Genomic DNA, 20,302 nt, shown 5'->3' with positions numbered 1-20,302 from the left:
GCTCAGCTTCAGCAATATGAAAGGAAATGATTGTGCTTCTCTTTGTTGGCACAAGGAGACTGGACAGGCAGTAGAGTGGGTGGTTGACAGGCAGATTTTGTTAGAAGGCAGCGGGCCAAGACTGACAGGTGTTCCTGTTCTTAGATGTGCCCTCTAGATCCAACCACAGTGGCAAGTTGCAGCTGCTGCTAAAATACCTTCTAAAACCTGCAGACTCTAAAGAGGCTGGAGGTCTAGCACTTATCTCTGGGTGCAGTGAGGTTGAGCTTGGCCCTCCTAACTTTCAGTCCTCTCTGCACAGAGCTTCAAAAGAGGTGTGGGGTGAGGTGGGAAGGAAAGACAGTGAGATGTTTTAGATAAACAGATGCTAGATGATGAGGTTTAGAGGACAAGAGATATATGTAATAAAAGAGGAAGGGGGAAAGAACTGAATTTCAAGCCAACTAATATTTTTCTGCTCAATAAGTTATTATCTTCCTTTACTCATGGAACTCCCACACCCCAGTCCCTGATGGAAAACTCACCCTTGCATTGAGTGGGAAAGGGCTAGAACATGTGGTCTGGTGGTAGGAAGTTGTGATGAAGAAAGACCTCAATTAATTGCACATTTATCTCAAAAATGGTTTTTGTGACTCATAAAAACAAATACCCCCCCCCATAGGACACACTCCTTATCTGAGCCTGGTAGGTTGGCAGAGTGGACAAGTGAGGACTTTTTCAAGCTGATGCGGGTCTAGAGGAGGATATGCAAAATGGTGAACAGACTGGAGACTTTGTCATGCAAGTGTAGCACAAGAGTAGTTAGGATTGCTCCCTGTGGCCACAGGGATTGGCAACCTGTGCCAAGTGCTCTCCTTACCCACTATCATGGTTTACCCTGGGTTCATTGTTCTTGAGTTTCAGAACTTTTCAAGAGGAGAAACAGACTCTTCATATCTTATATTTATTGGCCCTTCGGGGCAGCTAGGTGGTACACCAGCCCTGGAGTCAGGAGTACCTGATTTCAAATCCAGTCTCAGACATTTAATAATTACCTAGCTGTGTGGCCTTGGGCAAGTCACTTAACCCTGTTTACCTTGCAAAAATCTAAAAAAAAATGCTAATTTATTTATTGGCCCTTCATCCCTCATCCTGGCTACTTCAGGTTGCTTGCTGAGTTGCTAATTATGAGAAAGATTAAGGGTTCTAAGTCTAAAGGTTCTCTCCAGAAAAGAAGAAAGGAGTCCAAGATATGAACATCAATCATTTATGTGATGTGTAATGTATTCCCACACAGAAAAGGGAATATGAAGCACTACAGATTATGAATTAAAACAGAATACAACTTAACCTTGCTAGTACAAACAATTGGGAGGTGAATAGTCACATTTCATTAGGATAGTCAACATTTTTTGTGAGGTTGTTAAATAGTTAATGCTTTATTAATTACCACTAAGCACAACTTCATCCAAACACAAGTTGAGATCTGTCTTCTAGAGGTCTCCACCTCTAAGGTTATTTACTTTTCTTGTTGAAAAAAATATTGTTGTTGCCACAATCACAACCACACCAGTAGATGAAACCCTTGTCAATGGCAATCACAGTCCTTCCAAGACCTTTGGAGAGTCCTAAGCCCTTGCCAGAGGAAGAGAAACACAAAAGGAAAGAAAAGACAGTTAAACACCTGTTGACTAATTAAGTTCACACTATATGAGAGGAAAAGGGGCCCAGAGGTCCAGGTCTGCCACTCTCCTGAGACAGGAAAAGACCTCTCCATCAGCTCCCATCTCCAACCAAAGTCCCATCTTGTCCTCCCAAGAGCAGACTCCAAGGGACTCATAGAAGCCACCTCTACTTTTTCTAAATGAAATACTCCCCTCTTCATCAACATTTCCAGTTCAGGAATGGAAGGGAAGGGGACCCAGAAACCCACAGAAACAGTCACATACTCAAGATTCTAGTAGAGAATATCCATGTGTGTTCCAAGTGAAAGGGTTAGAGGACACATTATATAAGAATCAGCTGAAAACACTTGAAGATGTATTTGGGAACATAACAGTTATCTTCTGGTGTTTTAAAGGGCTGTCATGTAGGAAAGGGACTGTATATATATATTTTTTTTTGTTTGTTTGTTTTTTTGTTTAGTTACAGAGGGCAGGCTAAGGAATAGATTTCGACTCCTCTTCCTCACAGTTGTTGCTGTTGTCTTTTGTTCTCAAAGAAGACCTTGACATCAGGGAAGTGATGCATGACATGCATGTGAATTGTATTTGAATGAGGTTAGAGTGCTGTGCAAAGTCACCAGCCTTTCTTTCACCTCCAGAACATCTGGATCCAGTGGCCAGATATGGATCAGAATAATTGGAGATGTTTCTAAATGTGAGGCAATGAGGGTTAAGTGCTTTGCCCAACGTTATACAGCTAGTAAGAGTCAAGTGTCTGAGGTCAGATTTGAACACAGTCCTCCTGGACTCCAGAGCAGGTGCTCTATCCACTGAACTGCCTAGCTGCCCTCACAATTAGAGATATCTCAAAGTGGACTCTGGAGGTAGAATTCTCCTCATAAGTGACCAAGGCAAGGCTGGGAAACCACTTGACAAGGATGGTGTAGGGGAATTCCTGAACAAATAGGTTGAATTCTAACACTCTGAACTCTATGAGGGGGTTCCAGGTCCTGAGGTTGGCAGATGAGAGGTCCCATGACATCCTTCTGTATCCTGCCCTCACTGGTCCATATCCATCTGAGGTTATCTTGCTCTATGCTCCATTCTCTGCCCCTTCATCCCATGGAAAGTTTGTTTAGCTGAAGAGCCATCAAGGATGAACACAATAATTGTCTCAAACTAGCTTCATGTCCAAGATAGCCATAGGAAGCAGCAAGGGAGGAGATCCTCAGGCACAGAAAGAGTCTGAAAGGAGATCAACTGGTCAGGGTGACAAAACATGGAAAGGGACCCCCAAGAACTTGGGATGGATGGTTGGTATATCTGTGTGGAGCAGAGACTGATCTGTAGGAGTCCTTCTATGGAGCTGTCTTTTCTAGTTTGAGGAGTTTGGGGACTTGTTTCTTTCTGTCCTCTAGTGAGTAGGGCTTAAAATGCTTTGATATTTTAGGATGAAGAGACAAACCATGAGTTTTTTTTCCTCACCCTTCCCTGTGACAATGGCATGGGGTGGGGGTAGGACTAAGTTTCAGTCAAAAAAGGAGAGCTTTCAACTGATGGACTCTTGGCTAATATTGACTATCCTTGTGAGGGGAGGTCAAAGGGTACAAGTTTTGCTTTTTCCCATATCCCTCATGAAGACACATGACGCATCAACTCAACTGGATGAACTAGATGCATCTTCTCTACTTGATTTTCCTTTACTGAGAAGGTCCTTTGAACATAGCTCTGAAGGTAGATTGGAGGGTGACCTTGTGAATGCCATCCTGAACCCATCAAATTAGAGATGACTGAATGAAGATGACTGGAGAGCTGGGAGGAGTACTCTGCAGCTGCTCCAAGTCTCTTCAAGAGGACAACTCCCTGGGGCAGCTAGGTGGTGCAGTGGATAGGGCACCAGCCCTGGAATCAGGAAGACCTGAGTTCAAATCTACCCTCAGACATTTAATAATTACCTGTGTAACTTTAGGCAAGTCATTTTAACCCCATTGCCTAACCACAAAACAAAACAAAACAGCAACCCTTATCAACAAAATGTAAACTCCCAATTAGAGAACTGGCCCAAGTCTAACTGTTTATCAATAGATTTCTGCTAAGTGCTATTTGGACAGTGCAAAACCAAGATGAAATTTGAAATACCAATTAGTTTTATTACAAATTACTTTATATTCTGATAAAGTTTAAGTACAAGTCTCTTATCCGATTGCTGAGAGTTTGTGTGTTCATGTGGAGTTGATGATTTACCAACAATAGTTATTGGTTAAATTACTGAATCTTATTTTAATTTGTTGTGTTAATGCAGGAGTCTTTTTGTGTTTAGTGTTTCTTTGTTGTAGCTATTTCATACTTGATTTGTATTGTATATAGAAGAACTTTTTTTTAAACTTTCTTTTTTGTGGGAGGTTCTAGATGTAGGCCTTAAGCAAAGTTCCCCTCAAGGTGGGGAACTTAATGAGACATCAAGTGTGAGAAAAAGAAGCACCCTCTTATTCAAAGTCAGGTCCCTGAGGACTGGCCTCAGTCTAACCTTATTTCTACTACACACTGAGGAGAAGCACTGGGTCAGGTGGACCCAGCTCTGGTTTTTCTCAAGTTAGACCTGCATTTCATCTTATCTTCCTCTTCCTCCCTTTATAGATTGTACAGGCTGTGGAAAGAAAGAATAAGAAGTCAGGATGAGTCACATTCTCAGACCCAAATCTACCAGTTAGGACATTTTGGAACCAAATGTTCTGACTCACTCAGTTTCTATGATACACTTTTTACCTGGACTTTGACAGCAGATTAGGGAGCAGGGAGGGACTCTGTCCTTACAAATACTCAGTACAGGACTTCTGCCTCCTCAGTGTCCAACCATGCAAAGAATAAGCGGGATCCTTCAACTGGTCCTCCTGATGGGACTGGAGCTGGGGCTGGAGGGGGCCTTGCCTCCACCCTGTAACAGGTACCTAGGCCAGAGACTCAGACTTTGGAATTGAGGAGAAAAAACAAAAAGAGGGGGAGGAAGGAAACCTGGGATCTTAAGGGCCTGAGGGTTAGAGGGAGACCTGAGTCACTAGAGAGCGGGAAGGCTCTGTCAGTATGGCCAAGGGTGAAGATAGGACTGCTATTCCCTGGAGATTCAAGAAGAAGCTATTTTTGAGATATGGTATTTATCTTAAGGGGAACCCACATTACTGTGGATGAGAAGAAGGTGAATGGTTGAAGCCAGGATGAAAAAAAATGAAGTTCATAAATTATCATTCCCCCCATTTCTCCATACCTGGTCCTCAGTTTCATGTTGCCTTTTTGTGACTTCCTTTTAGCTTGCTTTTAGCTTTAATCTAAGTTTACCCTGATCCAAATTTTGAGAACGGGGGATGCTGATTGCCCATGTGTAGTTTTTGCCTCTGATCCTCTCTGCTTTACCACCTGGGTGTCTGGTGATCTTTTTTCTCCCTTAGTCAGATTTACTGCACAGGTGAGCTCCTCCGGCAGGTTCAGATGGCCAAGCTATACCAGGATGATAAGCACTTTGTCGACATGCCTATGACCAAAACTCCAGGTAAGCCAAGCATGCAGTGGGTTGGAGAGGGAGGGAGGATACCAGGTAAGGGACCTCACTCTCTCAGCCCCCCAGTGGTCCTTGTCATTGGCTTCCACTCTTGGCTAAAGAGTCAGTTTCCTAAATGTGCTCAGGAGGTTGATGATGAGTTCCTGGAAGCATGGGTCTCTGAGGCTTAGGGGTGGGAGTACGGCTGGACTCCAATTCAACTTTCTGAATGAAGGATCATACTTGTTCAGCTTGACTCCCCAAGGGTGGATGTTGCAGAGTCTGAAGTCAATAAAAGAAACAATTGTGTAGAAAAAGCAGCATTGTACAATAGGAAATGGCATCAGGACATTTGGGTTTGCCTCTCAGTTATTGTAGAAATTGCTTGGGTGACCACTGACCTTAAGTCCCTTAAGCTTTTGGAACCTTAGCTACTGGAACTAGTAAAACACACTATCTACTGGTGTGGGAACAGAAAGGGCTGCTAGAAATCTTTCAGAGACTTTCTCTTGGTCAAGGTTAGATCTGTAGATCTACTCCTAGTGCAGCAAAAGTCAATCTGGAAAGGTTTTGAGTACATGACTAGTTCAGGTCCATGTCTGCTCTCCCAGGGTTAATCACTGAGAGGCTCATTAGCAGGGCAGGCGCAGCAGGAAACACATTTCAGATCAAGATTATCCACTAGGTTATTCATCAGTCAATGAGCCTTTACTAAGCTCGCTGGAACTAGGCCCACATAGGGGATTCAAGGTCAACAGAGACCACAAAGGATTTATGACCTGTGTATCGGGTGGAGTTCTGATACTAGTGAAAGGACAGATCAATCTGTTACTCAGCAATCATTTCTGAAGCATCCACCGTTGCCACATTTCAGGAACACAAAGTCCACAAATGGAATAATCCCCTACTTTCAGAGAGCTTAGCGCCTCATGGTGCTGAAGAAATAAATTCAAACATTCCGCAAATAGAAGGAGTTTCTTTAACTATTTTTTACATCCTAATCTTAGCAAATATCAAAAACAAAACCAATGAACAAAAACTCTACATAAGCATTTTCATAAAGAAGAGCAAAGTTAGATTATATATGAAAATGTGGATCTTGATTACATACCACTTACTTTTTAAAAAAAAATTCAACCCATCCTTTCAAAACTATCTTTCTTCTCAGTACTTCCTTCTAGACTGCCTTTTTTGTATGCCTTTAAAAATGTTTCAAGCCCCCGCCCCCCCATTTTGGGTGGGTAGGCAATTGAGGTTAAATGACTTGCCTAGAGTCACACAGCTGGTAAGTGTCAATTATCTGAGGTTGGATCTGAACTCAGGTTCTGATTCTAGGGCTAGTACTCTATCCACTGTACCACCTAAACTATCCTATTGCTCCTCTTTTTTTCCTTTTGTTTTCTTATTTCTTTATTTCATTGCCTACCACCTATTACCCTCTCTTCACAACCTAATTACATTTTTAAAAAAATCTTTGTTACAAATTAGCGTAGTAAAGCAAAACAAATTCACATAGTGGCATATACAAAAATGTTTTGTCTCCTGAACTTTGAGGACATCACCACTTTTAGGAGAAGAGTAGCATGTTTTCATCACAAGTCCTCTGGAAACATAATTAATTATTACATTGACCAGGATTCAAAAGTTTCAAAACAACAATAACAAACAACAAACTTTCAAAGATGCTTTTCTTTGCAATGTTGTTGTCCATATAATTTTGCTTTCCCATTTCTGCCCACATCATTCATCAGTTCATACTCCAAGATTCTTTGGAATCATCTCTTTTTTGTCAATACTTTTAGCACAATAATATAGCATAATATTCAAGTACCATAGTTTGTTCAGTCACTCCTCAATTTCTTTTCTTTTTAATCTTCACTTCAGGATTTGAAAGTTTGTTTTATTTGTGACCAGTCCCTCTCAAGCATTATCTTCCTACTTTACTCCTAACTCCACTTGTTTCTCTGTTGAGTTTGATATATTTCCATGCCATATTGTGTGAATACATATGTATTCAATCATCTTTTGTCCATTTTATTCAGTGTATTTTTATACATCTTTTCCCATTTTTTGTGCTTTCTTTACCAAGATATTGACATTTTTTTCATGATTCTCTTGCATTATTTTGATTTCTTTTCCAATTTTTCTTCTATTTCTCTTATTTGAATTTTGAAATCCTTTTTGAGTTGTTCCAGGAGTTCTTTGGGGGGGAGGTCCCTAAGACCAATTCACATTTTTCTTTGAGGCTTTGCATGTAATCACTTTGGCATTATTGTCCTTTTCTGAGTTTTGTGTTTTGATCTTCCTTGTCACCATAGTATTTTCCTTTGATCAAGATTTGGTTTTTTTTTGCTAATTTTTCTAGCCTATTTCCATGATTTTTAATTTTATGTTAAAATTAGGTTCTACTCTTAGGGGTAGGGTACTATCCTGAGTTTCTTATCTTGAGGGTATGGGACCTTCCTGCTGCCACTGCCTAAACTGCATCATGTTCACCTTTTACCTGAGTGAGACAGATTTTTCCTGACAACTTTCTAAATTGTCTTGGGATGGAAAATTGTTTTATCTCATCTTTTTGTTTGTTCTGTTGATCTAGAATTTGTTTTGAGACATGATTTTATAGTTTGGAGGTGAATTGGGGAGAGTTCGGGTGAGTTCCTGCCTTACTTTGCCATCTTCATCTCCCCTCCTGTATTTCCTTTTGTCCATTTTAGATAAATGTGAGGTTCATCTGATGCCTTCTCCAAGAACCCCAATTATGATAAATAGTTCCTATCTTTTTTCCTTCCTTCCTTCCTTCCCACACCCTCATGTGTTCTCTTTACTCTCTCTTCCCTCCCCCACCAAAACCAATTCAGAACAACACCAATTTACTCTCCCCTTACCTGCACTACCAGATCCTCTCTTTTGCTTATTTAATTCCCTCAGTCTCCTTTAAAGACATGAAGATTCTGAAGCAATGTTTTAGGGACTTGAGGGAATCTGGGTAAAGTTTATCACTCTCTTTCTTTTAATCCATTAAATATCTTTCAAATTCTTTCTCCCAAAGCTTTTATTTCATTTAAAAATTTACTGATACATTTTTACTAAGGAATCATGTGGTCCTGATGGAAAATCAATTTTTTTCCTTCTAATATCTTTCTGCATTGTGGGGTTAATTTCTTTTTGGAGATCTCTCTATTTGTAATAATCTTTTATATTGGACAGTACCTTCTTTGATAAACTCATCTTCTATCTTTTAATTAGGACTTTTGTGCCAAGGGTCACATTCTGCATTCTACTGTGCTTTTGTGTGTGGTGGTCAGTCCTGTGTGGTCAATCCTGCTTAGGACCCCTGGGTTCCTACTCCTCCTGAAGTTAGGACCCCCTGGATCATTGAGGAATGAATCTTTGGGGAACTCTATATGCAGATAGAGATCTATGCTCTACAGTGTCCCAGTACAAGCTGTGGTCACTCCTGTTCCCTTCCAAGTACTCCCCAGTGTGAATTTACAACTCATCGTGAGGTTTTCTTGGGGAAGCCCTCCTGCTCTTACAAAGGTAGCTTGTGTCATTGGTCATAATGGGAGACCACATAGGCTTCTGGCTGACTTTAGCTGTAGAACCCTGGGCAAGTCACCTCACTTCTGTCTCATTTTCCTCAGCTGCAAAATGGGGATATTAAAGCATTTACTTCATGGGGTTATTGGGAGGATCAAATGAAAGAAAAGTTGACAAAAAAATAAACAATCATTTAGGAAAGTTCTAGGCACCCAATTGGTCCTTAAATAAATACATTCCCCCTTTCTCCTTTTCCCATTTTTGTGCAGTTCCTGGGTGAAGAGGTTACTTACTGTAATTTCTCACAGGATTTCTTTCCATTATTATGCAGTCCGGTGCCATTTTTAAGTTTTTGTGTTTTGTTTTCTTTTTGCTAGAGTATTTATAAGGGAACTTCACTATAAAGTTATGAGTTCCTCATCATTAAAGGTCTTCAAGGGACCAATCCATAAAGATTCATGTTTCAAGTAGAGGTTGGATTGGCTAGGTCCCTTCACGTTCTGAAACAATATTATTTTAGATGACAGAGGACATTCAAGGCAGTTTGGGTTGCTCACTTCCCTTTTCCATTGTCCCCTAGACCAAGTTCTAAGTGACTTCGATGAGCTGCTCAAGTCCAGTGGAGGAAACATTTCAAGGGACCACCTGGAAACCTTTGTTAATGAACACTTCAAGGACCCAGGGCAGGAAATGGAGATCTGGATTCCGGAGGACTGGAAGGCCAGGTACAATGTCAGTCTAGGTGATGTGTCAAATGAAGGCCAGGCAGTCTGGAGAAAATTTCCTTGAGCTGAGGTTACAAGTAACTAACACTACGGTTGTTATCTTCCAGCCCTAAATTCTTAGAGAAAATCAAAGACTCCAGACTCCGGGCATGGGCAGAAGATCTACATAATCTTTGGAAGAAGCTGGGAAGGAAGGTACTAGAAGATGAGAAGCTTGGAATGGGATGAGGAAGCTTGCTTAAAAGAGGGGCTCTTCTAGTGGATGTGATCCCCTACCCTTTGATTGTGAGGATATCAACATTATAGGCCATGGACTTTTTCTTTGCCCCTAACTAAACCAGAGTCTTTACTTAAAGATAGCTTACAGCTTGTCACAGACCAGCTTGGCTGGCACAGATGATTTCAGGGACACATTCCCAGTTCCATTCTCTTCAACCTTGTGAGGAAGTCTCTACCCTTCAGTGAATCAGGTTCCTACTCCCTTATTGTAGGCTAAACTGTCCTTGGCTTCTTTCATGACCATGTGGCCTTCATTGCCAGGGCCAGTGCCCCTGGAGCTTATGGATCTCAGGTACACACCCTCTGAGAACTGAGGGCAGACCTTCATTTCTTCCTAATTTGAAGACTATCTCTCTAGCCCCTAGTCCCTGTTTCCTAAGAGAATTGGATAGAGCACTGGCCTTGGATTCAGGAGGATGGGAGTTCGAATCTAATCTCAGACAATTGCCACTTATTAACTGTGTGACCTCGGGCAAGACACTTAACCCTAAGTGCCACATATCCAGGGTCATCTCCAGTTGTCCTGATTCATATCTGACCACTGGACCCAGATGGCTCTGGAGGAGAAAGTAAGGCTGGTGACCTGGACCCCCATCCAATTCTTGTGCATTTCATGGAAATTCCCCCCAATATCGTGGTCTTCTTCAAAACTGAAGGACAAGGGGTGGCTAGGTGGTGCAGTGGATAGAACACCGGCCCTGGAGTCAGGAGTACCTGAGTTCAAATCCGACCTCAGACACTTAATAATTACCTAGCTGTGTGGCCTTGGGCAAGTCACTTAACCTCATGTGCCTTGCAAAAATACCCCCCAAAAAATGAAGGACAAAAACATTATCATTTCCAGAGTAGAGATGACATATAGGTCCTCAATACAATTGCTTTTCAATTCTTTCCTGGTTCAGCTTATATCCATATAGAAACTGTAACAGACCACTTCCTTCCTCTTCCCCTCTCCCACCCCCCAGAGAGCTCATCCATTCACAGGGAGGTCCAGGACATACTCTTCTCTTCCTCCCTACAGATAAAACCTGAGGTCTTGGATAAGCCTGACCAATACTCTTTAATCTATGCAGCCCATCCCTTCATAGTGCCTGGTGGACGTTTCATTGAGTTCTACTATTGGTGAGAAGCTAGAAATGCACTCCCCACTGAGGAGGAAGGGAGGGACCCCTGGATTCCAGGGCCCTCAAAGAATCCTAAAGGTGGGGGTAGTGGGAGGGGGGTAGGGGCCTGGATACACAGCACTCCCAGGACGTGGGGAGATGGGACATCTCATCATGCCCTCTCCCACCAAATCCTTTTCTGGCATGAAATAGGGAAAGGGGAAGGGTAGAGTTGTTGCTGGGAGAACAACTTGAATATTGCTCCTTTCTTTCCCACCTGAGGGAGAAAGTGTGATTTAATGAAAAACAAAACAAAACAAACCTCTGTACCATGGGACCACAAGACCAGCTCAACCACTAACTTGCTACATGACCCCAAGGAAGGTCCCAAGCTATGAGGAGGTTGGGATGACTGCTATGGTCCCTTCCAGCTCTGACTGCTTCCTCTCCCCTCAGGGATTCCTACTGGGTGATGCAGGGGCTGCTCCTGTCGGAGATGTCCAACACAGTCAAGAGCATGCTGCAGAACTTCCTGGATATGGTGGAAGTGTAAGAATGTGGCCAGGGATGCTGAGAGGAGACATGGTGGAGGGGGTGGTTGCTGAGGATGGGCTAAACTCCTCTTCCCAGGAGCCAGGCTGGCCAGGAGGAGAGGGGAAGCCTCCTCCCTCTGGGCTAACAAATATCTCAGCAGGGATTCTCACCATCAGCTACGGGCACATCCCCAATGGTGGCAGGGTGTACTATCTGCAACGGAGCCAGCCCCCACTCTTGACCCGAATGATGGACCGATACTTGGCACATACCAACGATTTGAACTTCCTCGGGTGGGTATTGTCTCTTACAACCTAAGAGGACTCACAGCTCACTTGGATTGGAGCTTGAATCTGAACCCAGATTTCATCACTTGATGGGAGGCAAGGGGGCAGAGTGGCTACAGAGCTGGTTTAGGATCAGCTTGGTAACTAACTTGCTTTCCTCACAACACCCCTGTGAGGTCAGTGGTAAAAGTATTGCTGTACCCATTTTATAGATGGGGAAACTGAGGTTCAGAGAAATCAAAAGGATTGGTTTTGGCTACAAAACTGGTAAGAATCAAAGTGAAAATTTGAACTCACATGTCTTGATTCTGCCTGCTCTGGCCACTTAGCCATATATATATGTACAATGACTAAGAACACATTTCTACAGCCTTCCAAGGCTTCTTAAAAGGCTTTCCTTATAATGACCTTTAGTAGTAGACCACATGTGTATTTAATCCCCATTTTAAAAAACAAGGAAATTGAGACTTTCAGTTGTGAAATAAACACCAGAGAGTTTGGATCTAAACTCAGATTTCATCATTTCATAGGAGGCAGAGTGGCAGAGTGGCTATAGAGCTGGTTTTGGATCTGGGAAGCCCTGCCTTGGGTTCAAACCCTGCCTCTGACATAAAATGCCTATGCAATTGTCAGTGAGTTATTAGTCACTGCTCAAAAATTTAGGACCATCGTTTTCCTAATCTTAGGGCTCTAGATAGATCCTGAAAATGATAAGTTGCAGAAAGGATGATGGTGAAAGTTTCCCCATCTGGGAACTCCCTCTATCAGAGGATTCACAGGTCTAATCCCGACTCCTTCCAACACTCTTTCCCCAGTGCCATAGGGGTCTCCTGCCACAGCTACCTTACCAAGTTATAGAGAAGTCTCAGTAACCTCCAAAAGAATGAGAAACTTGAGAGAGGGAGAAGAGAAATAGAGACAGAAACAGAGGGGGAGGAGAAAAGGGGAAGAAAGAGGAAGGGGAAGAAAAAGAGAGACAGAACAGACAGGAAAAAAGAGACAGAAAAGGAAAGATAAAGAGCAGAGGGGAGATAAAGAGAGAGAGCAGTAGAGGCAGAGGGAAAGAAAAGGAGAGGGGGGGAGGGATGAGAGAGAATGGAGGTGGGAGAGGGGGGGAGGGAGGCTTGTTTAAGGGCTAGGAGAATGATGGTCCTGAGGTCCTGAGGCTGAGCTGATGCTTCTTCAACTCAGGGAGAACATTGCGATTCTGGAGCTGGAGATGGACTTCTGGATGAATGAGAGAGCTGTCAACATCAGCCACAAGGGGGAGAACTATGTCCTGAATCGCTACTATGTACCCTATGGTGGACCCAGGTGAAGCGAGATTCCTTCTTTCTAGAGTTAATAGGCACTGTTTTTTTCCAAAGCCCTTTTTACAGGCCTCTTGGAGAGGACTGAGTGATGAGGGAGGTCATCTCCTCCCAAGTGGGATTTAGCAAGACTCGCCACCCCCAAGTACTCAAACAAGGAATAACTAGCCTGTGTGTGAAGGGCGTCTATTATGGGAAGCCCACCTCACCGGAGAGCAGGCCATTCATTCAACACCACCCTTTACTTCTAGTTCCAAGAGGGCAAAAATTGTCCCTCTTCTATCGGTCAGCCCTTCAGATTCTACTCCTTTCTACTCTACCCCCAAGTTTTCTCTTATTCGGCCCAAATAATCTCTGTTCCTTCACCTAAGGAGACCACCTAGCATGGTCTCAAGTCCCTTCACCAGCCCAAGCATCCTTCTTTATCTACATTCTAGGCTGCCTGTGTCTTTCCTGAAATGTGCCCAGAAATAAATACAGTAGTCCAGGTGAAGGGCTGAGCTAGGCAGAGTATATTGGGACTGTTACTTCCCTTTCTCCAAACACTCTCCTGAAAGCCTAAATCCTTGTCCAAGGTCCCATAACAAATTAATGGTGGATCCAGGACAAGGATATGATGGAGCCAGTTCTGCCTGATTTGTGAGAAGCAATGGTTAAATCTTCAGTATGAGCCCTTACACCTTAGAAATCATCAATTACTACAAACCAGAGCTTTTGGCATTTCAGACTAGACTTTGGAAAGTGCTAAAACTGCAGATTAAATTTAAAAGTTTGTGTATATATACCCAGTATAGCCCTGTTTTGCTCTACAAACAATACTTGAACTCATGAGGAAAGGAGTACAGAAGAAGGCTCAGGGAAAGAGGTCATCATCATCATCAGACTGTAGGCTAATTATAATAATAATAACTGTCATTTACGTATCATTTTAAGGTTTACTAAGTGCTTTACATCCATTATCTTATTTGAACCACATAATACTCCTGACCCAGGTCCACCCCTAATCTCAGCACCTATCCTGTTTGGCCACTAGTTGATGGTCCTCTTACCCCAGATGTCCTTCCCTCCTCTGCCCATCCTCTATCCCTTCCTTCAGGTTGTCCTTCTCTTTTCCATAGACCAGAATCCTACAGCAAAGATGAAGAATTAGCAGAGCTCCTACCGCAAGGTAAATAACAGCAGCATTGGACATGGAGAGGTCTCAAGCCAGATGGAGTCTCTTACTCATTTGACTATAGTTCTTCTTTGGGTGAAGTATTCATTGATCTATCTGGCTCTGAAGGGTGGTGCCATCAATATCTCTTCCACATTCATGCTATATTTATACTTCTTCCCTGAGTCTGTCGCAGACAGCATTCTGACCTTTCTGTGGCTAGTTCACTGACCTCTCTCTGCCTACACAGATGCCCGGGAATCCCTGTGGTCAGAACTGAAGGCTGGAGCTGAGTCAGGTTGGGACTTTTCCTCCCGCTGGTTTGGGGAAAGCAACTATTTGCTTGATATCAAGACTAGTCATAGAGTGCCAGTTGATCTGAATGCCATCCTGTGCCAGGCAGAGGAGCTACTGGCCAGCTTCTATACTAAACTGGGTAAGAAGCCCTAGTGAAGGTTCTTATTTGGGCCAGAGACTCAGTCAGATTCTCATTGGAGCTAAGCTCTTCTGTCTTTCTGGGTGAGACATATGCCCCTGGGTACTTCTCAGGTATCTTCCCCACTCATTATTTACCTTGCTCTTTTCTTAAAGGAAATTTGAACATGGCCCAGAACTACTTACAGGCCCAGGCTCGGCGAAAGGCAGCCATGAAGGCTCTCCTGTGGAATGAGACCTTGGGCAGCTGGTTTGACTTTAACTTAGAGAATGGGCAACAAAACCATGCATTCTACCCTTCCAACCTGAGTCCACTCTGGGCAGGCTGCTTCTCTGATCCTGACACAGTCAGAAAGAATATAAAGTACCTAGAGGTGAGGATGAAGGGTTAGGGAGAAAGGAAAGCCAGATTCCTGGACTCTAGAGCTGAAAGGAATCAGACCAAGCCCTGCATCTATAATCCCAGGTCTTCTCACATTCCTCTCCTTTGGTTCCTATAGGACAACAAAATATTGAGCTATAAGCATGGGATTCCAAGCTCCCTCCAGATAAGTGGCCAGCAGTGGGACTTTCCTAATGCTTGGGCCCCTCTTCAAGATCTGGTTGTCAAAGGTGACATTCAAAGAGTGGGTAGATGAGAGGGAGAGAGGGAGTCCTGCGTCCTAGTGGGTGGAGGGGGGCAGGGAGGCAGGGAGAACTGGATGCTTTCTGGAGGGCCACCTGAGTTCCATTCCAGGATAAGAGGCCCCTAAGCGAGCATCTTGGGACTGAGGCTTGTTACTTCTGATCATTTAATTTTTCCAGTCCTCAGTTTCCTCATCTACGAAGTGAAACAGTTGGACTTGTAATTCCTTCCAGTTCTAAATCTGTTATGATGGCTAAAGCTTTGTATTTGGAGTTAGGAAATCCTGATGTCAAATCCTGCCTTGGATACATCCTAGCATTTAATCTTGCTAAACTCCAGTTTTCTCATCCTTTTCACTGGGGAAATGGGGTTCTTCCTCTTTGTGGGCTTCACAAGACCTAGCCTACCAAGACAACCTTCCCAACCCAACCCATTGACCCTGGGCATGAGGGAAGGGGCTCTGGGAGCCAATCATGACCCTGTTGGGATTATGGGGACAGGTCTAGCGGTGTCTGATTCAGCCCAGGCTCGGGAGGCGGCCTTTCAGCTGGCCCAGAATTGGATCCAGACCAACTTTGACATCTATCAGAAGAACAAGGCCATGTATGAGAAGGTAATAAGGTCTTCTTCAGGACCCTACTGAAGGTCTTTCCTCTTAGGGCAGGAATGACTGGGTGGGAGGTGCCCCATTACTTAGGGGCATAAGGATAATGGCGGCCTCTTGTGGCCATTACCCAGAACTGCCAGTTCACAGCCGGGGGTCCTAACCCAGAGAAGCAGCCCTGCCAGTGTTTTATCTAGGGATGTTCTCAAGAGTTTGGGTACTGGAAGTTGTCTTTAATCCATGACTGTCTTTCCTCTTTCCACCTCACCAAAAAAGAATTAGCAGTCCAAATATGCAGAGTTTGCTTTAGTGGTAGGGAGGATGCTATTCGGGTGGTATCTGACCATCGTCTCCTTCTCTAGTATGACATCAGCATTGAGTCTGGGAAGCCTGGTGGTGGAGGAGAGTACAAAGTCCAGGTAATGATGTCAGTCACCCAAGGCAGGGGGGGTAGGGGAGGCAAAATTAGGGGGGGTACTGTAAGGAGAGATGGTACCTGTGCCTGGGGAAGTTAGTACAGAGGAGAGGACTATGAGATAAAGAGGGGTCCTATCCCAGATGACAGTCTCCAGATGATGGCATGCTTTCCCCATGATTGACTATGCCACCTCCTCTCCCAGGAGGGCTTTGGTTGGACCAATGGGGTTGCCCTGGAATTCCTGGATAGCTACGGTGATCGACTAACTTCTGGTTCTGGACCCATGCCGCTCAGTACCAGTGGGCTACTCTTGGCCCTCCTGCTTCTGGGCTTGCTCTGCTGAGGTGAAAGGACTCAGTCTGGGAAGTCTTGCACCTAGAAGACATTTTCCTTGGGAATATGCATGGATTTCCCCCAATAGAAAACTTTCACTTTTGCTTTATATCTAATAAATCAGTTCTTGCTGTCATCCTACCCTCCTCATCTTCACTAACCATCTATTTCTAGACAAGGGATCAGGCTAGAGTGTTTGGGGAGAGGGGGGAGATTGTCCAAGGCATGGGATGGAATCTGCTGAAGGGTCCTAATGTATTCCACAGGAATCACCTCCATGGCCACTGTTCTCCCCCTCCTCAAATCAAGCTCTTTAGCTGATTATTTCAAATGCTTTATTATTTTTGTTGAACTGCTTACAAATACTGGAAAAAAAAACCCCAACAATCAACCCCAGCCTGGACCAGGCAACTCAGGCCCCTGGCAGATGGGGAGGAAAGACGGAAGGGAAGGAAGTCTGGACAGGAGAAGAGGGATTAGTGTTAAGGCCTAAGGGGCTGGAACCAGCTGAGTGGGAGTCTGGTCTCCCCTGCCATATTCCTGAGGCCAAGAGGGGACAGGACATGGACAGCTGGCGGGGGGGTGTACACTTCATCCCCTCACTGGTTCTATCCACCTTGGTAGCACTTCCTGGAAGTGGGGATGAGCTCCTTTCCTCCCTGGTAAACAGTCCTCGGCCAAGGATATGGCTCAGAATGTGTTCCATCACCCACCCCAGACCCTGTGTTTCCTTTTGGGGTCTCCATCTCCCCAGACCCTGGAAACCTCTGGCTCCAGTCAAGGCACGAGTGGAGGGGAAAGGGGCCCAGACCTAGGGCCAGGTAGGGCTAGTGCATTGGGGCCTGGTGGTAAGAGAATGGGATGGGGGGAGGACATGGGTGGTCGGTCCCCTCTCCCTAGTGTGAGATGATCAAGGGCCTTAGGGTGAAGAAATCTTGAGCCTTGGGAAGGCTGGGGTGGGGGTTGGGCCCATAAGAGATACCTAGAGCCACGGTGGGGGAATGAGGATAGAGCAATGGTGGGGAGGTGTGTGTGGGGGGCACAAATATGGCATGAGCATGGCTCTAGATGGCTGCAGATGGGGCTGTAACCATGGTAATGGTACCACTTCCTCTGTTATGAGTACAATGATAATAAACTGGGGGAAAGGGAAGGAGGAGAGAGAGCAAGGGTCTTGGGAACTCGAGCTCCCCTCTCCCTTTTACTTTCTCAGGATGTGGCCTGTGCTCAGCCCTCAGGGCCCTGGGAAGGGGGCTGAGATGAAGAGGGGATCTTTGGCAGATTCTGGTACCTTAAGCGTGTCTTTTCCAAGAGAAAAGGGGCCCAGGGAGACCTAGGGACCCTTATCCCGAGCGAGCCCAGATGCCAGTCGGCCCAGGCACACTCCCATGACCCTCAGCCCCAATCAACTCCTTGGAGGGCTTCTGAGGGGCTGGGGCAGATGCTGAGACCCAAGGCGGTCCTTCTCCCACATCCCCTCTTCCCCTTCCAGCCAGCTGCCAGGGACTCGGGGCCTGGCATTGTGTGGAAGGAATGAGAAGCTTGTTGGATGTTACTGTCTTATCAAAACCATCAAAACCAGGCTCTCCCCTCCCAGGGGATTTCTAGGAAATATCCTGGTAGAATAAGTTCCAAGCCTCAGGAAAGATGCTCCCCAGGGAACACCGAAGCTGCCGGCCCCTAGGAGTGGTGGGGTGGGGTGGGGGGGCAGATGGCTGGATGTGACTCCTCCCCTGTGGAGAGGAACACAAGGGCTGGCCCCAACACCTCCAGGTCAATTCATGAACTGGGTGTACCCCTCAGCCCCAGTGACAATGACATCCATCCAGATGCGCATGGCTTCAGGGGAAGGTGCTACCATATAATATAACCGGTCATGGGTCTTGACACAGAAGGTCAGGGCCGGATTGGGACTCTGCAGAGGAAAAATAAGACAGGCAAGTCTAAGCCTAGGCACAAGCCCACAGCCCCATGGCACGCTGCCAGGCCATCTATCAGTCCCCACCCTCAAACTGGAGAACCTTCTTTTGTGAAGGCCCTTGGGTTTGAAGGTCGAGCCCTGCTGGCATCCAGGCAGGCATAGATGGAATCAAAACTGGTACCCCTCCCCACCGCCACCCCCACCCCACCTGGCAGCCTGTCTGTTCAGAAATCCCCACTGGGGACAGATGCCAGATCCAGGGCCAGGCTTGGTACCCTATTTCAACTCTCCTTTCTGACCTCTGTCTCGACCATCCTCAACGGGGCAGATCTAGGAAGTCCCCACCAAAGAGAATGCTTTGAGAATTAGAGACAGAGCAGCTTCAGAGAAGGCTAGTCACTGGCCTCTCTAGGAGGAGAGGGAAGGCAGGAGAAAAGCTAGGGCCAAGAAACCCAGGGCCCTTCACTCAGAACAATGCAGAATTGTAGGTTAGGCACACTTGGGCAGCTGGGATCCCAGGTCCCAAGAAAGCCAAAGGGTTATGGTTAGAGCTGGGAGCTTGGGATGGTTAGCTGGCCATCAGGGTCAAGCTTCATGTGAGTGTTTCTGACTCTCATGAGGATGATTGGCTCAAAATTTTAGGCATGGCCCTGCCCCTCTCTACTTGCAGACCTCTCAGTCCAAAGAGGCCAGAAGGCTGGTAAAATAACTTGTCTTCCTTTCCTGATTTTTTGACTTTTGATCCATCCTCTCAAATTTAACCCCTTTAGAAATTTTCTACACTCCATTCCCTTCCTCTGACTCCTCCTCTCATCCCCTCCCATTCCCCAACTCCGTACCAGGTAGGGTGAGAAACAGACAACTGTCATTCACAGTGAAAGCAGGATGAGGAATTATGGGCATAGTATTCTAAAACACTCTTGCCCCTCATCTGCCAGCCTGGGGGGGCACTGTCAGCTTGCTGACCTCTCCCTTGACACTCTCTGACATCCACTGCAAGGTTGAGGGAGCAGGGCTCTGGAAAGGGGGATCAGGGCCCCAGTCAGGATGAAGGCAGAGACAGCATTGATTAAAAGGCTTTGGGTTGTAAGGCAGGGGTACCTCAGTCACCAGGCTGAAGCTGAAAAATCTCTTCTGGGGAAGGGGGAGGTGTGAGGGAAAGAAAGGAAGAAATGTCAACAGAAGCGATGGAAGAGGTCAGAGCCTGGAATTCCTGACCCCATCCTGAGACTTGCCCAGCCCCTCATACTGCTGCATCCCCCACCCCACCTCAGCAGCCTGTTTCCCCCAATCAATGTTCTCATAGGGTCTCCCTTCTCCCCTCCCCTCACCTTGGCAGCACTTCGAAGGTGGTCATAGTACACCTCCTCAATGGCCTGGAAATAGATGACACCCTTGAGCTTAGTTTCATGTTTGTCTGTGAAGAAAGAGACAGGGGCTGAAGAATAGAGACAATGAAGACCCTGGAGTCCCAGGGCTCTGCTGGTGATTTCCAGCCCTGCCTTGCAGCAACTTCTATAGGTCTCAATTTTCCCATTTGTGAAATGGAGAAGACAATCCTTGCCTTTGCTCCCTATTCCTACATCCCCTTCCTCCTATCCACTGCCTTTATAGAGTTGTCCCTCAGAACTGAGATGCAAAATTTCAGTCTTTGTTTGATGATATTCAAGGTAGGAAGGAACAATCCACCACCTTCCAAGAAAGCCCTTGGAGTTCCACTTGGAGAAAGCTCTAAGTTTTTGCTTTTCTAAATCTGCCCCCTGAAACCTTCACCCATTGCTTCCAACTCTCCCCATTTGGGTCAAATGGACAACTCTAGTCTCTGTTCCCCATGGAAGTCCTTTAAGGACTGCTTAGAAC

General features: G+C 45.3%; 2 protein-coding genes across 25 annotated transcripts in view; one reads left to right on the top strand and one right to left on the bottom strand.

The window, feature by feature from the left end:
• Nucleotides 1–4,485: 4,485 nt before the first annotated feature.
• TREH (trehalase) lies at nucleotides 4,486–16,658 on the top strand. Its single transcript, XM_074215208.1, has 15 exons — nucleotides 4,486–4,587; nucleotides 5,087–5,187; nucleotides 9,296–9,440; nucleotides 9,548–9,635; nucleotides 10,741–10,841; nucleotides 11,279–11,371; nucleotides 11,533–11,649; nucleotides 12,835–12,957; nucleotides 14,072–14,121; nucleotides 14,357–14,542; nucleotides 14,698–14,915; nucleotides 15,042–15,153; nucleotides 15,667–15,779; nucleotides 16,133–16,189; nucleotides 16,391–16,658. The coding sequence occupies exons 1-15, from the start codon at nucleotides 4,499–4,501 to the stop codon at nucleotides 16,529–16,531; spliced, it is 1,734 nt and encodes a 577-aa protein (XP_074071309.1). The 5' UTR covers nucleotides 4,486–4,498; the 3' UTR covers nucleotides 16,532–16,658.
• Nucleotides 16,659–16,839: 181 nt separating this feature from the next.
• PHLDB1 (pleckstrin homology like domain family B member 1) overlaps nucleotides 16,840–20,302 on the bottom strand; it is a 65,987-nt gene continuing 62,524 nt past the window's right edge. For 14 of the 24 annotated variants that reach the window (XM_074215183.1, XM_074215187.1, XM_074215190.1 and 11 more), the window contains 3 exons: nucleotides 19,774–19,859; nucleotides 19,544–19,576; nucleotides 16,840–18,436 (listed from right to left, as the gene is read on the bottom strand). In XM_074215183.1, coding sequence (XP_074071284.1) covers nucleotides 18,296–18,436; nucleotides 19,544–19,576; nucleotides 19,774–19,859 — 260 coding nt within the window. In that variant the 3' untranslated portion in view covers nucleotides 16,840–18,295. The remainder of the gene's footprint in view (nucleotides 18,437–19,543; nucleotides 19,577–19,773; nucleotides 19,860–20,302) is intronic. The other 10 variants (XM_074215186.1, XM_074215188.1, XM_074215195.1 and 7 more) reach the window with 1 other exon arrangement.

The sequence above is a fragment of the Macrotis lagotis genome, chromosome 1, assembly GCF_037893015.1.
Source record: "Macrotis lagotis isolate mMagLag1 chromosome 1, bilby.v1.9.chrom.fasta, whole genome shotgun sequence".
NCBI classification, from domain to species: Eukaryota; Metazoa; Chordata; class Mammalia; order Peramelemorphia; family Peramelidae; genus Macrotis; species Macrotis lagotis.
This window is presented reverse-complemented; position numbering and strand designations above follow the sequence as displayed.

Excerpts from the sequence above, each read along its gene's own strand:
- TREH (XM_074215208.1), top strand. The coding sequence starts at position 4,499 with ATGCAAAGAATAAGCGGGATCCTTCAACTGGTCCTCCTGATGGGACTG. Across the intron at positions 12,958-14,071 it reads GTACCCTATGGTGGACCCAG|ACCAGAATCCTACAGCAAAG; the intron begins GTGAAGCGAGAT and ends TCTTTTCCATAG. Across the intron at positions 14,543-14,697 it reads CAGCTTCTATACTAAACTGG|GAAATTTGAACATGGCCCAG; the intron begins GTAAGAAGCCCT and ends CTTTTCTTAAAG.